Source organism: Sminthopsis crassicaudata, chromosome 4 (assembly GCF_048593235.1).
Source record: "Sminthopsis crassicaudata isolate SCR6 chromosome 4, ASM4859323v1, whole genome shotgun sequence".
Taxonomy (NCBI): Eukaryota; Metazoa; Chordata; class Mammalia; order Dasyuromorphia; family Dasyuridae; genus Sminthopsis; species Sminthopsis crassicaudata.
In genome coordinates this window covers 232,233,986-232,248,464 of record NC_133620.1, presented here as the reverse complement: position 1 = coordinate 232,248,464, position 14,479 = coordinate 232,233,986, and the positions used below count along the sequence as shown (strand labels likewise).

At 32.5% G+C, this 14,479-nt stretch overlaps 1 protein-coding gene across 4 annotated transcripts in view; it reads left to right on the top strand.

Moving 5' to 3' along the window:
• BCKDHB (branched chain keto acid dehydrogenase E1 subunit beta) overlaps positions 1-14,479 on the top strand; it is a 265,833-nt gene that overhangs the window by 78,692 nt on the left and 172,662 nt on the right. For all 4 annotated transcript variants that reach the window (XR_012489252.1, XM_074310453.1, XM_074310456.1 and 1 more), the window contains exons 7-8: positions 8,129-8,226; positions 9,839-9,949. Coding sequence is in view for 3 of the 4 variants with exons in the window: in XM_074310453.1 (XP_074166554.1) it covers positions 8,129-8,226; positions 9,839-9,949 (209 nt within the window). In the remaining variant the exon portion in view is untranslated. The remainder of the gene's footprint in view (positions 1-8,128; positions 8,227-9,838; positions 9,950-14,479) is intronic.

Sequence of the window (14,479 nt, the reverse complement as noted above, 5' to 3'; positions counted from 1 at the left end):
CACTCCTCCTCCTCCTCCCTCCACCTAGGAAGGTGAAATTGAGGGAAGAAGGATAGGAGATGGGGAATGCCATAAGAGTGCCTGCTAGGATGTAACTGAGCTGTGAAAGTGAGAAGCACTACACACCTTAAGTTCATCAACAATGTACTTAACTCCTTTCTTGTCCAATTCTCCATATTTTCAGCTGCTTTTTTCAGTACCATCTCTTCCTCCTGTTCTTTTTCCTAATATTTCCTTGTCTGGCTGCTTGTCTTAAAAATTTTCCTTTTTTAAAAACTTATGGGATTCTTTAAAGCCAATTGTATTATATTATACATAAGGAATGTTTCATTAGGAATTGAATCAGGACCCATCGCTTCATAATATTCAATTAGTTGCTGTCCCACTAGTTCCCACATATCTGGCTCTAATTTTTCTTCCTTAGAGAGCCAAGGAGACATGCAAGCTAATATATTTAAGAGTCTAGTGATCTGTTTCCAAGTTACCAACAAACCTTGCTTCTTTATTAACCTAATTATGCATTCTACACACTTCCCTTGGGGTGGGGGAGGCTCTTTTCTCAGTATTTGTCCCATTTAGCTGAAAAATGAAAGTGACTAGTTTAGCCCTTATCAAAATTTTCTGCTTGTCTATTTTTATACTCAACCTATTTCTGGGTCACAGGGACTTCTCCGCTGAGTTTATGTTCATGTCAGTCGAACTGATTTGTGTCCTGCTTTGCAAGGCCCTGTGTTTCTGGCACTCAATGTTTAGGCGCCAAAATGTAACGTCCAAGCTAGTTCTCTGGAAGGTCTCAGGATGGGCCTTGGTCTTTAGGTGGAGAAGTGATGAAGGCAGGAGAGCCACCACCAAGCTGGTTAAAGTTGGAGTCCTGAAACTTCTCTGTATTTGTGTTTGAGACTCTTTTGTGTCTATGGCTGACAGGCTTCTTCAGAGTCCTTCCAGCCCTTAAATACTTAAGTATTTATGTCCCTACAGCACACTGAGCATGCACCTACTGTAGCCATTACATCACTATATTACACTAAGAATATACTTAGAGTGTTTAATCATTACATTACAGTAAGTAAGTGCTTAATTAGAGAATCATTATCTCATCAATCACACTGAGCAGGTGCTTAACTATAAGTACTCTGCTGTCAGTATCTTAAATATACCTTTTCAGAGTTCAGGCCCTCTACATTCCTTAATCTTGGAATACTGTGAAAAATGTCTTCATTATATTATTATTTTTATTAGGGCCTCAAGCCAATCAGAAAAAAAAATTAAACCCACAAATAACATATCTAGACTATAGTTCTCAGAGAATTTGGTTGCTGTTTATGCTATTTCAATGTGAAAATAAATTTTGAATTTTATATCTTGGAATTCTAAAAAACTGATACAACTCTTTTTTTCTCTGCTCTTATTGAAGAAATGGAAAGGCAAGCAGTAGGGAATATCTTTTAAGTATAGCCCCTAAAATTTTGACTTTATTGACTCCCTGTCCCAAGACCTCAGAAGGTACCCTTTGTAATGTCTGAATCAGTCCTCAGGATCGTCGGAGTCAGGAGCAATCAAAGTCCTTGGCCTTTAGTAGGAGAAGTGAAAGAGGCAGGCAAGTTGCCACAGGGCTTGTCAAAGATGCATCCTGGACTCTTGAGTCTGGAGTCTGAAGTCTTCCCTTCAGAGTGAGCTGTGGCAGAGAGACTCTAACTCTCTCCCTCAGCCCTCCAATCCTTTCCTAAGATTACCTCACCACACCACATTCAGAAGGTGCCAATCTTGAGGAGAGCCATCACATCACAATATCATCTAAGTATATGCTTATAGAACCATTATCTCACATTGGATAAGTACTTACCCTTAAGTACTCTGCTGTCTCATATTCAAGTACACCTGTTCAGAGTTCCAGCCCTCTACAACCCTTGGTGACTTGAAAGTAAAGGAATTCCAACTGCTACTGCTAGTCCGCAACAGAGGAAAAAAGAAGCTCTGTATGCTTAAGTGATATAGGGAGGAGAGAAAAAAAAAAGTGAAGTCTTGGGAGAAAAGTGATGGTTGAAGAGTAGGGCTAAATGGGGTAGGATGGAGAAAGGATGTTTGTCATGGTTGTAGGTATGAAGGAAAACAGATATGAGGGTAAAATGTATTTTCCCCCATTTCTTTTCCCTCTTTTCCATTTTCTGCCACTTATTGCCATTCTTTGAATGGGGTTAAGAAAATTAAAGAAAATTATGAGGGAGGTGACATCATTTGAGGAGCTGTTGCTTTTATACTCAAAATAAGTATCTTGGTTTTTTCATATATGAAATGTATAAATATAATAGACATAATATAGTAGACTTTAGGGAGAGTATGGCTTCCAGCATCTTGCTTAAATCAATTTCTTTCAACACAAGATGGGATTAGAATATTTAACTAAGTTTTCAAAAAAATAACTCCCTTGACTTATGAGCTAATTATTTGAACTGTTAGAGTTTGATCAAGTTGGATAGCACCTATTTGTTCTCCTATAGTCCATTCCCATACATTTGCTTGATCAAGTCTTCCTAAAATAACACATTGATCTTGTAATTTTCCTACTTATGAATATACAGTAAAACAGTAAAAATCTGATTTGAAAGGACTTCATAATTTGCTTCTTTCTTATTTATCAACATAGTAATCATAAGAACATTTGATCTGATAGTTGATTTTCCCTTTTGCAAAGCTCTTTTCTTGAAATCTGGACTATCCCTAAAAATATGGAATAAGATTTTCATAATTGTCTACTCGTATTCAAGTCAGATAAGTTTCCCTGTCATTTCCCTAAATACTCATTTCCACTTGTCTTTGTTTATACTTTGTCTCCTGTGTAGAATGCCTTTTCACTTTTTCTCCCTTTTTCTACTAATTGAAAACCATTCTTCCTTTAAATGTCTTACATTTTGAGCTTAATTCTCAGACTTTGCCTGGAATCTTCCCTGGTTATTCCAGCTCATATCTCTTTTTCTGACACACAATAGTCGTTCTTCATATAATACAGTGTTGGCTAGAACTTTTTTTAGCAAGTTTATTAGCTCATTCAAAACAGGAATCAAATCTTCAACTTTTAAAAAAATTCTCAATAGTGCTTTGGATAGTTATATATAAACTATGTAAATCGATTTACTTAATAAGTAAATACTGAGTTGACTTTATCTTCTAGCATCAAATCATTCAATGTAAAATGTAGGATGAATCTTTGACTTCAAATATATTTTTCAAAGGAGTAGTTTGCTCTTTTGGATTTAGCTTCATACACCAAGGTTTTGTTTTGTTTTTAAACATTTCATGCATAATTATAGGAACTTGAATGATGAAGGAAAATATAAACTCTAATATTTTATATCTGGCATCTACTCCTGAGAATACTATCAACTTATTTTGTTAGAGGGATAAAAAAGAGAATTGTTTATAGATTTCTGTACTTCCTTCTATACCTAGAATTCCATATTTTTAAGTAGAATTGGAAAAAATAAAAACTTCATTTTTATAATTTTCCTATTTTATTCTTTCACCTTATAGAGAATATGAGACTTGATTGACATTATTATAGTGTTGGTTCACTAGATAGAAACTTGAATTTTTTTCTGTTGTGTTTTTCTTTTCTAGTGAAATGAAGGTGGGAAGATATTTCTTCTCCTGGAAACGCCTTCAGTTATACTCTGTTGCAATTGTGATACTGTTGTAATTGTCCTCTTTAAAAGATTGTAAGTCAAGAATATTCTATAAAGCAGTGTGTACTTTAAAAAAAGTGCTCTGTAACTAGAAATAAATTATCAGCAATTTCAGAATCCAGCTGTTTTATGTTCCCTATTAAGGAAGTAAATGAAGTCATTATTTTTTCCCAATACCAACTTCACATTCAAAGTAATCCTATAGGATAGATCAAGAATAAAGTGCTTTTGAATAATCCTATCCAGGAAGGAGCCAGTAAATAGTGAATTAATGAAGAGGTATATATATGGGGAAGTATAGGGGTGGGGAAGGACAATTATCATGTTTTTCTTAAGTCTTCATTTCTTTAGGGTAAACATCTTCAGTTCCTTCAGTTGATAGTCCTATAGCTTAATGTCAAGGCTATTTTATATCTGTTTTTATATCCTGCCCCTTTGCTAAAGTTAATCACTATTTCTGATAGTTTTTAGTTAAATCTTTAGGATTCTCTAAGTATACCATCATATCATATGTAAAGATAGATTGGTTTACACATTACGTACTCTGTCTAATAATTCCTTCAATTTTTTTCTTCTCTTATTACTAAAGCTAATATGTGTAGTATAATATTGAATAGTAGTGGTGATAAAAGGCAACCTTGTTTCATTCCTGATCTTATTGAGAATACTTCTAGTTTGCCCCCATTACATCTAATGCTTGCTGATGGTTTTAGATAGATGCTACTTATCCTTGAAAGGAAAACTGCAATTATTTCTATCCTCTTTAGTGTTTTTAATAGGAATGCATGTTGTATTTTGTCCAATGCTTTTTTTGCATCTGTTGATATATGATTTCTGTTAGTTTGGTTATTGATATAGCCAATTATCTAATAGTTTTCCTGATATTGAAACACCTTCTCATTTACTGATATAAATCCTACTTGTTCATAGTATATTATCCTGGTGATAAGTTGCTATTATCTCTTTGCTAATAATTTATTTAAGATTTTTGCAACAATATTCATTAGGGAAATTGTCTATAATTTTCTTTCTCTGTTTTGGCCCTTCCTAGTTCAGGTATCAATTATGTTATAAAAAGAATTTGGTAGGACTCCTTCTTCTCCTATTTTTCCAAATAGTTTGTATCATATTAGAGTTAATTATTCTTTAAATGGTAAAATCTATCCAGCCCTGGAAATTTTTTTCTTAGGGAATTGATTAATAGCTTGTTCAATTTCTTTTTCTAAAATAGGATTATTTAAATAATTTATTTCCTCCTTCATGTAGGCAATAAGTATTCATCCATTTCAGTTAGGTTATCAGATTTATAGGCATACCAGAAGACAAAATAGCTCCTGGTTATTACTTTACTTTTCTCTTCATTGGTGTTAAGTATATCCTTTTCACTTTTGATACTGGTAATTTGGTTTTCTTTTTTCCCCTTTTATAATCAAATTAACTACAGCTTTCTCAGTTTTATTGTTTTTTTTTTCATAAAACCAACTTTTAGTTTTGTTTATTAGTTCAATAGTGTTCTTACTCTCAATTTTATTAATCTCTTCTTTGAGTTTTAGAATTTCTAATTTGGTATTTAGTTGGGGGTTTTAAATTTGTTTGTCTTCTAACATTTTTAGTTGTTTGCCCAATTCATTGATCTTCTGTCTCTCTCTCTATTTTATTCATGTAATTATTTCCTATTTTATTGAATGTCCATCTTTTCCTCTGAAAGAAATGATTCGTTTAACTGGATAGTTGATTCTTGGCTGCAGTTCAAGCTTCTTTCGATAGCTTTTAAAACCTTTGCTTCTAGGACATGAGAGTGGTTTTTCTGATGATTTCTTGAAAAATGTTGTCCAAGTTCTTTTTTATTAATATAGTAGTTTTCAGATAGTCCAATAATTCTTAGATTGTCCCTCCTGAATCTATCTTCCAGGTCAGTTGTTTTTTCCAGTGAGGTATTATAGATTTTCTTCTATTTTTTTTTTCCTTTTGGTTTTGTTTGACTAATTCTTAATATCTCATTGAGTCATTTACTTCCATTTGTCCAGTTCTAATGTTTACTAAATTATTTTCTTCAGTTAGCTTTTTTACCCTCCTTTTACATTTGGTCAATTGCACTTTAAAAGAAGTTTTCTTTATTGGATTTTTCCCCCATTTCCCTAATTCTATTCTTTAAGGAGTTATTCTCTTTTTCATTTTTATCAACTCTATTTTTAAGGAATTGCTCTGTTTTTTCATTTCACCAATTCTGTTTTTCAAGGAGTTGCTTTCTTTTTCTATTTCACCAAATCTATTTTTAAGAAGTTATTTTCTTCATTATATTTTTTCCATTTCACCAAATTTTTTTAAAGAAGCTATTTTCTTTAGTTAATTTCTATATTCCCTTTTCCTAACTTTCCTGCAAAGCTCTCATTTCCTTTCTCCATTTTTCTTTATTTCTCTTTTAAAATCCTTTTAAAATTCTTCCAAGAAAGCCTTTTGTATTGGAGACCAATTCATATTCCCCTTTGAAAGTTCATTTGGAGGTGTTTTGCCTTTGACATCCTCAGGTTTAGAATTCTGTTCTTTCTTGTTTCCATAATAGCTATCTATAGGTAGAGCTTTTTTTTTTTTTTTTTCCTTTTTTTGCTCATTTAAAAAAATTGAGGCTCATTGGGCACAATGGAAATTGCTTTGAGCTTCTGCTATAGGGCAACAGAGTCTTCACACTGAGCTGGGGCTGGTGTTAATGGCTTTCCCACTGTGCTGGCCAGGCCTAACCAAGTCCTGCTGTTATGCTAGGGTTTAGGGGCTCATTATTTTTATTCTTTAAGATGCTTTGGAAATCTCACAGCTAGTCTGCTGATCCATTGGCCTTCTGAACCAGGAAAGAGTAGCCAGCGCTGCTGTATTATAACTAAGAGCCTCCCACTAGATTTCCCACATGGGGCCTCTTTTCCTTGGTATATGTACCTGTGCTGTACCTGTGCTGGACGTTATCTCCCTCTGTCCCCCAATTGACACAGACCTTTTCTAAAGACTTTTCAAGATATCTTCTGCTGGAAATTTGTTACACTCCAAATATTTGTGGGTCCTACCATTCCAAAATCTGTTAGAGGCTTGATCTAGTGTTGATTCTGAGGGAAGCCAGGAAGAGCTCAAAGTCCTGTCCATTCTCTGACATTTTGAATCTGCCTCTCAATTCTCAATTCATAACATTTTAATAATATATTTAGAATTTTGTCAGAAATATTTGAAACCTTCCTGGTCTTTGGTTTGTAAACTTAATTCTCATCTTTTTTTTTTTTTTTTTAATTTTTTTTTTTAGTGATAACATTTTACTTGATCCAGTTTTGAAGAACCTTTCCTGTTTGCTATTATCTTTCAAAAAAGTCACTGATAATGTCTTAGTAATAATAGATGCTAGTTCTTTTAATATCTGAAAATTTAGTTATCTGAGTTCAGTAACCTGAACTCAAAGTTCATAGAGATGATAGATATATATGATCTATAGATATGATCTCTTTCCAATCTCTTCACTTTGGTATTAAGTCCAGATATCATCATAGAGTAATTAAAATCAATAGAGGTGAAAAAAATTTGGGGAAAGCTTTGTGTATAACTCATTCAAGCTATATGACTGAGTTTTTACAGATCAAACTGTAAGGGGATGAACAAATAGATGAAAAGTGGAACAGTTTTGACTATTTCTACAGTAATTCTTTATAATTAATTACATTGCTATCATCATATTTGCATTCTGATACCTCATCTGAGACTATATATGAATTGTAAATGACTTTTTGGAAGATGAAGTTGGGGGAATGAGTAGCTAGATCTATTCATGGAAAGTTGGAAAAAATCTATGCTATAGCAAATTAAATTTTAAGGTACTTAGAGATCAATATTTAATATTTTTTGAAGAAGGGAAAATACCAAAAGGATGAAGAAAATTACAGATGAAATTATTACCTGAAGATCACTGAGAGAACATCAATAGTTATTTATATCCCACTATTTTCATCTTCATCAAAACTATGTGTGAATGGTTTATATTCTTTTTGAGAGCCAGGACTTTGCAGAAGAGATATCCAAATAATTATATATATATATATATATATATATATATATATATATATATATATATATATATATATATATATATATATATATATAAACACACACACACACATATATGTGTGTTTGTGTGTATGTCTGTGTATGTGTGTGTATTTCCTCTATCATCCTTGCCTAATAACTTTGATACTTGGCAAAAACTTTGAAAATTTAATTTTTCAGTGAATTTTAGTGAATCAGAAATCTTTTTTGTTGTATTTGTTGATATTGATGGAGTTATAATCAATATCTTTTATCTCTTTTGATGTATGATAAAAATATTTTAATGGAAATATATTTAGACATTTTATGATGTTTTTAAAATAAATTTCTTTAACAAATATAAATTCGCCCCTTTCTTAATATTTATATAGTGGAACAAGTGCCTGTGGAGCCATATTATATCCCATTGTCCCAAGCTGAGGTGCTACAAGAAGGAAGTGATGTTACTCTAGTTGCCTGGGGGACTCAGGTAAGTAAGCTTCTTCAAACAAATTAATTTTTAGCAATAATATTCTAATAGCATAATTTTTGAATACTTAAAATTTTGGGTTCATTAAAAGTCGCTGAAATGGCATATATTATAGATTGCAACATATCTCTAAGAAAGTAATTTTGTGCAAAAAGTCACATAAAATATTTCATCAAAGGAATTATGCCTGGTATGTGGTGTAGGCATATGATAAAAATGAGGGATGACATAAGTACATTCCACATGCCTAATGGGTCTCCATTTAATTTTAGGAGATCTGTGGAGAATTAATAGGAGGATATGGATAGATGATGCTTGGAAATCTTGCTGTATGTAGCTTTGAAAACATAATTTCACTTAAGAATATAAATCCAACATGTATACATATATTGTATTTAATTTATACTTTAACATATTTAACATGTATTGGTCAACCTGCCATCTGGGGGGGAGGAGGGGAAAAATTAGAACAAAAGGTTTGGCAATTGTCAATATTGTAAAATTACCCATGCATGTATCTGGTAAATAAAAACTATTAATAATAAAAAAAGAATATAAATCCAACATGTATATATATTGTATTTAATTTATAATTTAACATATGTAACATGTATTGGTCAACCTGCCATCTGGGGTGGGGGGGGAAGAAGGGGAAAAATTGGAACAAAAGACTTGGCAATTGTCAGTGCTGTAAAATAAAACATGCATATATCTTGTAAATAAAAAGCTATAATTAAAAAAATATAAATCCAAGATAATCTTTGCTATTATTATGTTCAAAATTTAGGGTAATCTATTAGCCCTTCCTTTTGCAACATAGCATTTGTAGCTTCAGGTGTCAATTGTCCAAAGTATTTTCTGTTAAAAGGAGCTTAGGGATAGCAAATCAGTTTCTTGCTGACATTTGAAAAAACAAACAAAATAAAATTTCTTCAGATAGAAAATAACTATGTTTTAAAGAAATGGTTTCTTCATACTATTACTTGGTATAAAGATACTTGAAAAGCAAAAAGATTTTTAATAACTATGTAATAAGATATATATAATTTAGTGAATCTGGTAGTTTGTATAACATTCTTTTTCATCACAAAATTAAAGTTGACCTATTCACCCAATGGAATTACCTTCTATTTAAATATAATTCTTTGTATATTTTTCCATAAGTGGAAATTAATATTTTACATAGTCCAAATCAATTTTCATTTAGAAGATGACTTTTACTAATATTCATTAATAATATTAATTAATATAAGTATTATCTTAATATAAAGAAAATTATTCACTCATTTTTACTTCATGACATTGATCTTGTTTGTAATTTTGTTCTTCAGATTCTTTTTATGAAAACTTAAGAAGTTAATTATTTAAAATCATCCAAATATTACCTGTGTTTCCATTATTAGTACATAGTCTATTACTAGTGATTCTTTTGTGTGGTTTGAATTTTAGTTTTTATTATTTCTGATTGATTATGAAATAAATTTTAAAAATGAATAATTCTCATAAAATGTTATTAAATACTAAATAAAATATTACTAATTCCCCAAAATATTTTGAAAATAGTATTAATTTGAGGGAGAATATCACAGATTTTTCCCTTTTCCCATTTCAGGTTCATGTGATTAGAGAAGTGGCCAGCATGGCTCAAGAAAAATTGGGAGTTTCTTGTGAAGTAATTGACTTGAAAACTATTCTACCTTGGGATATAGAAACAGTTTGTAAGGTAAGCATAACTAATTTAATAGTGTTTCTATACAGAGATATGATAGGTTGCCATTGGCATCAAACTTTGGTAAATATTGTTGGTTAACTGAGAATAATGATTTTGAAATTAATTTTTGATAATCTTTCCATAGGCCTTTTGATTTCCCACACATGGTCCACTTAATTTTGTATTTGAATAGAGTAAATAAAATGAGAGCTTTAGACTATGCTTTAGAGATTCCTTCTGTTTTTAGCCTGCATAGAATTAGCACAAAATGTGAAGAGTTCATGGAAAAGAAGGAAGTTTAATTATCCCTGTTGCTGTACATGATGTGTAATTCTATTACTTTTGGTCCCAAAGTAATGCTACATTTTTATGATTTACGTTGTTCCCATTAAGTTTTTTTTTTTTCTTTCTTCTTTTTTGTGAAAACAACCATTTAGACTATGTCTACTTGGGCTGGGACTATTCTTAATTGCTTTTATGTTTAAGATGCTTTGCCCTTTTGAGGGTGTGATTTAGTCTTCATTCACCTATTAAAACCCAACATATCTTACAGTTGGAAATTCCCATATCAGTTTACAGTAAATTTATTTCTCTCAATTGGTAAAAATAAGGCAAATGTAATGCCCCTTTTTGTTTTTAAGGCTGTTTTAGTAGTTCTGTTTAGATAGTAATGACAATTGTTGCTTGTTCTAAATTTATTGTTATGGATAATTAATATGGAAATTAAAAATATTAAAGTTTAATTTTATCCCTTTTCCTTTTGACTTAAACATTTTTATAACTTTGATATAGTACTTGGTTATACTAAAATTACTTGATATTGCTTTGAGTTCTAGTAAATGGTATTGTCAAATGGAGTTTTACTATATTATTTGGTGAAGTGTCTATTTATTTACATCCATTATATTTATTGAGATGAATGTTTTTGTACCTCACAGACACATTGTTTCAGAAATAATCAGTATTTATTTTTATAGCTACAATGGTTAAGAACAATTTGCAATAATATACAAAAAAAAATATCCAACCACCTTACTTCCTTCTACTCTACCCAAGTTAGATATAGGTTTCCTGCAGGGGGCTTCAGAAATTTGCATTTCTTTCATTGTGCAGATGGCTTTGACATAACATTCTGGGTTTTCAGGAAGGAGCTATGCTGTGGCATATTTTATTTCCACATATGCTAAAATAGTAATTTGTGCTCCTTTATTGCTTAATGTCATTCTTTCATAGGGTGGTGAATCCTATAGATGTGAAAGAATAGTAAAAATGGTACTTGAAAAAATCACTTATGCCCTATTCTTTCTGGCATTGATTTGGGTTTCTCCTTAGCTCTGATGAAAAATTAAAATATTTTGTTTTCCTATACATTGGCTCCTCCCCCTGGTAGAGGATTCCAGAAGTAGGGAGGAAAACTCTGTATTAAAATTTGGCAAAAGATTTTTTTCTTGCCAGCTTTTATTTGTTAGCTGCCAAGGCTATGTTTTGTATGATCATGGGACAAGTTACTGTTTTTTGTAGTGTAGGCTTCTTCTTTCTTGGGGTAAAGAAAAGAAGACTAAATTAGACACTTGCACTATGTGAAGATAATATGTATTGAACATTAGACAAAGTCTTCTGGTGCTGTTTTGGAAAGAATGAATGAATGAAAAATCATTTATTAAGCTCTTACTATAAGTAAAACATGTGCTAAGTTCTGTGAATATCATTACAAAAGCAAAACAATCTCTGCCCTTAATAAACTGGTTCACTTTCTGTTGGGAAAAATAACACATTATTTAGGGAGAGCACATAGAATCTAGAGAGGTTTTTTTTGTTTTGTAAATTTATATGGATGGTTAGGGAAGTCATAGAAATTTTTTTCTAACAGTGGCTGATGAGTTATGACAGTGAAAGTCAGAATGTGCTTTCTTGACAAGCTTGGAGGCTCTTAATGACTATAGTTTGATTTGACTTTTCAGATCCTGGCATAAGTTGTTATATCTCTTGCTAGAGGAAAAATTAAGATGAAAGAATACCTATTCTAATACAAATAAGAATCTGGACTAATTTTACTTATAGAAAAAGAGAAAGGACAACTAGATTCTTGGCTAATGGTAATTAAATCCTTTCACCATTAATATTACATTCTTAATGAGTAATTTCAAAAATATGTATCATTTTTTTTTTTGGTACTTAAAAAAAATCTCTCTTTTCTCCCTATCTGCTTCCTTGCTTTTCAAAAAGTCAACTCAAACCCTCAGTTTTTTTCCTGAAGAAAAGAGTCATTATCTAATTAATATTCAATAAAATATTGAGTATCTTAAGTAAAAATAAAAGGATTTTTGGATAGCCAAGTTAAGAAAAATTTACTATGGTAAAAAACTTTAAATATATATGTTTGATGTACACAGATTATAACTACTGGTGAGTTATAAAATTGATTTAATTTGATCTTCATTTGATATTTCCAAAGTAAAGTGCTGCACTTTAGATGTTTTAGAAATAAATGTTCAGACTTGTGGCCAAAGCCTGAAAACCTTGCTTATTATAGTTCTGTTGTATATGTGGACATATTTTCTTTGTTATTTTTTTTTCCAAGTGGCAGCCTTTTATCCCTTTGGAGTTATAAAGTACTCCTATTGTAACAATCCTGTAAAATAAATAGTGCAATTATTATTCACATTTTATAGATGAGAAAACTAACACTGGTAGGGTAAGTGATCCCTAGTAGCAGATTCCACATTTATGTTGTGTTTTGGGAGCCACCTGCCAGTGGCTGTTGGAGGTCTAACTCAGATCTGTAGAATGGATTTCTTCATATGAGAGGATGATGATTACGATGATGATACAAGGAGACTGAGAGGCAGTTGCGTTCTCTGACTTCTCCACTGAGAGGCATTTGTGTTATCTGACTTCTCTTCTCTTCCCTCTTGCCTGTAATTTATTTCATTCCCAATCCACAAGCAACATCTGAGTCAGTAAAGGCTGATTTGCAACTCCTTCAAGTATTATGATTCACGGCTGTGGGGGTTTTTGAATAACCAACCTGCCCCATTCACACTTAGGCATGGTCCTTAACAATTCCCCATTTTTTGTTTTATATGAACATGATTGTAAGCTTGTGCATTTGGCAGTTATCTGACTCCACATGCTAGAGGTATCTGAATCCGCATGCTGAGAAATACAAATAGCACTATCAAAGTCTTTTCTGTACTATTTCTCTGGATGGTTGCAGGGTGAGATGCTATATCAGGTTTTGAATCTTGTAGATGTCTTAGAGGCAAACTTTCTGACAAACAAAGAAGTAGGATTGTAGTCATAGTAAGCATTTTTCACTAAGTCCCTCATCAGTCTCCTGGCTTGGCCCTTTGATATGTTGGCCCATTTTAATTACTCTGACTGAAAAAGTCTGACCGGGTCTCTTCTCACTTTCCTTCCCCTTGGATTACCGAAGGAACTCTCTTGGAAGGATCCTACAGTTCTCAAACACTGCTGCTTTTTTGTTTCTTGGGCCCCATGTTGGGAACTGTTTGTTGTTTGTTAGGGGAGCAACCTGATAGTGGCTGCTGGATGTTATGGGAGCCACTTGCCAGTGGCTGTTAGAGATCCAACTCAGACTAGCAGAATAGATCCCTTCATGTGAGAGGATGATAATGACACAGAGACTGGGAAGCAGTTGCATTCTCTGACCTCCCTCCCTTCCCTCTTGCCTCCCATTTATTTCATTCCCAACTCACAAGCAACATCTGTGTCAGTAAAGGCTGATTTGCAATTCCTTCAAGTATTATTATTCACAGCAGTGGGGGCTTTCAGATAATTGACCTGCCCCTTCACACTTAAGCATGTTTTTTTTTTTTTCATTAAAAAAAATTTTTTTTATTATTATGGCTTTTTGTTTACCAGATATATGCATGGGTAATTTTACAGCATTGACAATTGCCAAAGCTTTTGTTCCAATTTTTTCCCCTCCTTTCCCCCATCCCCTCCCTCAGATGGCAGGTTGACCAATACATGTTAAATATGTTAAAGTATAAATTAAATACAATATATGTATACATGTTCAAACAGTTATTTTGCTGTACAAAAAGAATCAGACTTTGAAATAGTGTACAATTAGCCTGTGAAGGAAATCAAAAATGCAGGCGGACAAAAATATAGGGATTAGGAATTCTACATAGTGGTTCATGGTCTTCTCCCAGAGTACTTTTGCTGGGTATAGCTGGTTCAATTCATTACTGCTCTATTGGAATTGATTAGTTCATCTCATTGTTGAAGATATCCACGTCCATCAGAATTGATCATCATATAGTGTTAGGTTCTTACTAAGTGCTAATGAGATAATGAGATACTAGGTTCTTACTAAGTGCTAAGTTGGTACTTAACAATTCTCTAGTTCTGGTCTTTACTAGGAGTTCAACCCCTTTGAATTCCTGGGGAGGAGCTTGCATGCTTAGGAGGAGCAAGTTCATTGGTTGAAGTAATTTTCCCAGAAGCACTTGCATTATCCCATGCCCATTCTCTGGGAGGATAAAAGAGGGCGGCACTTGAAAGATAGAGAGT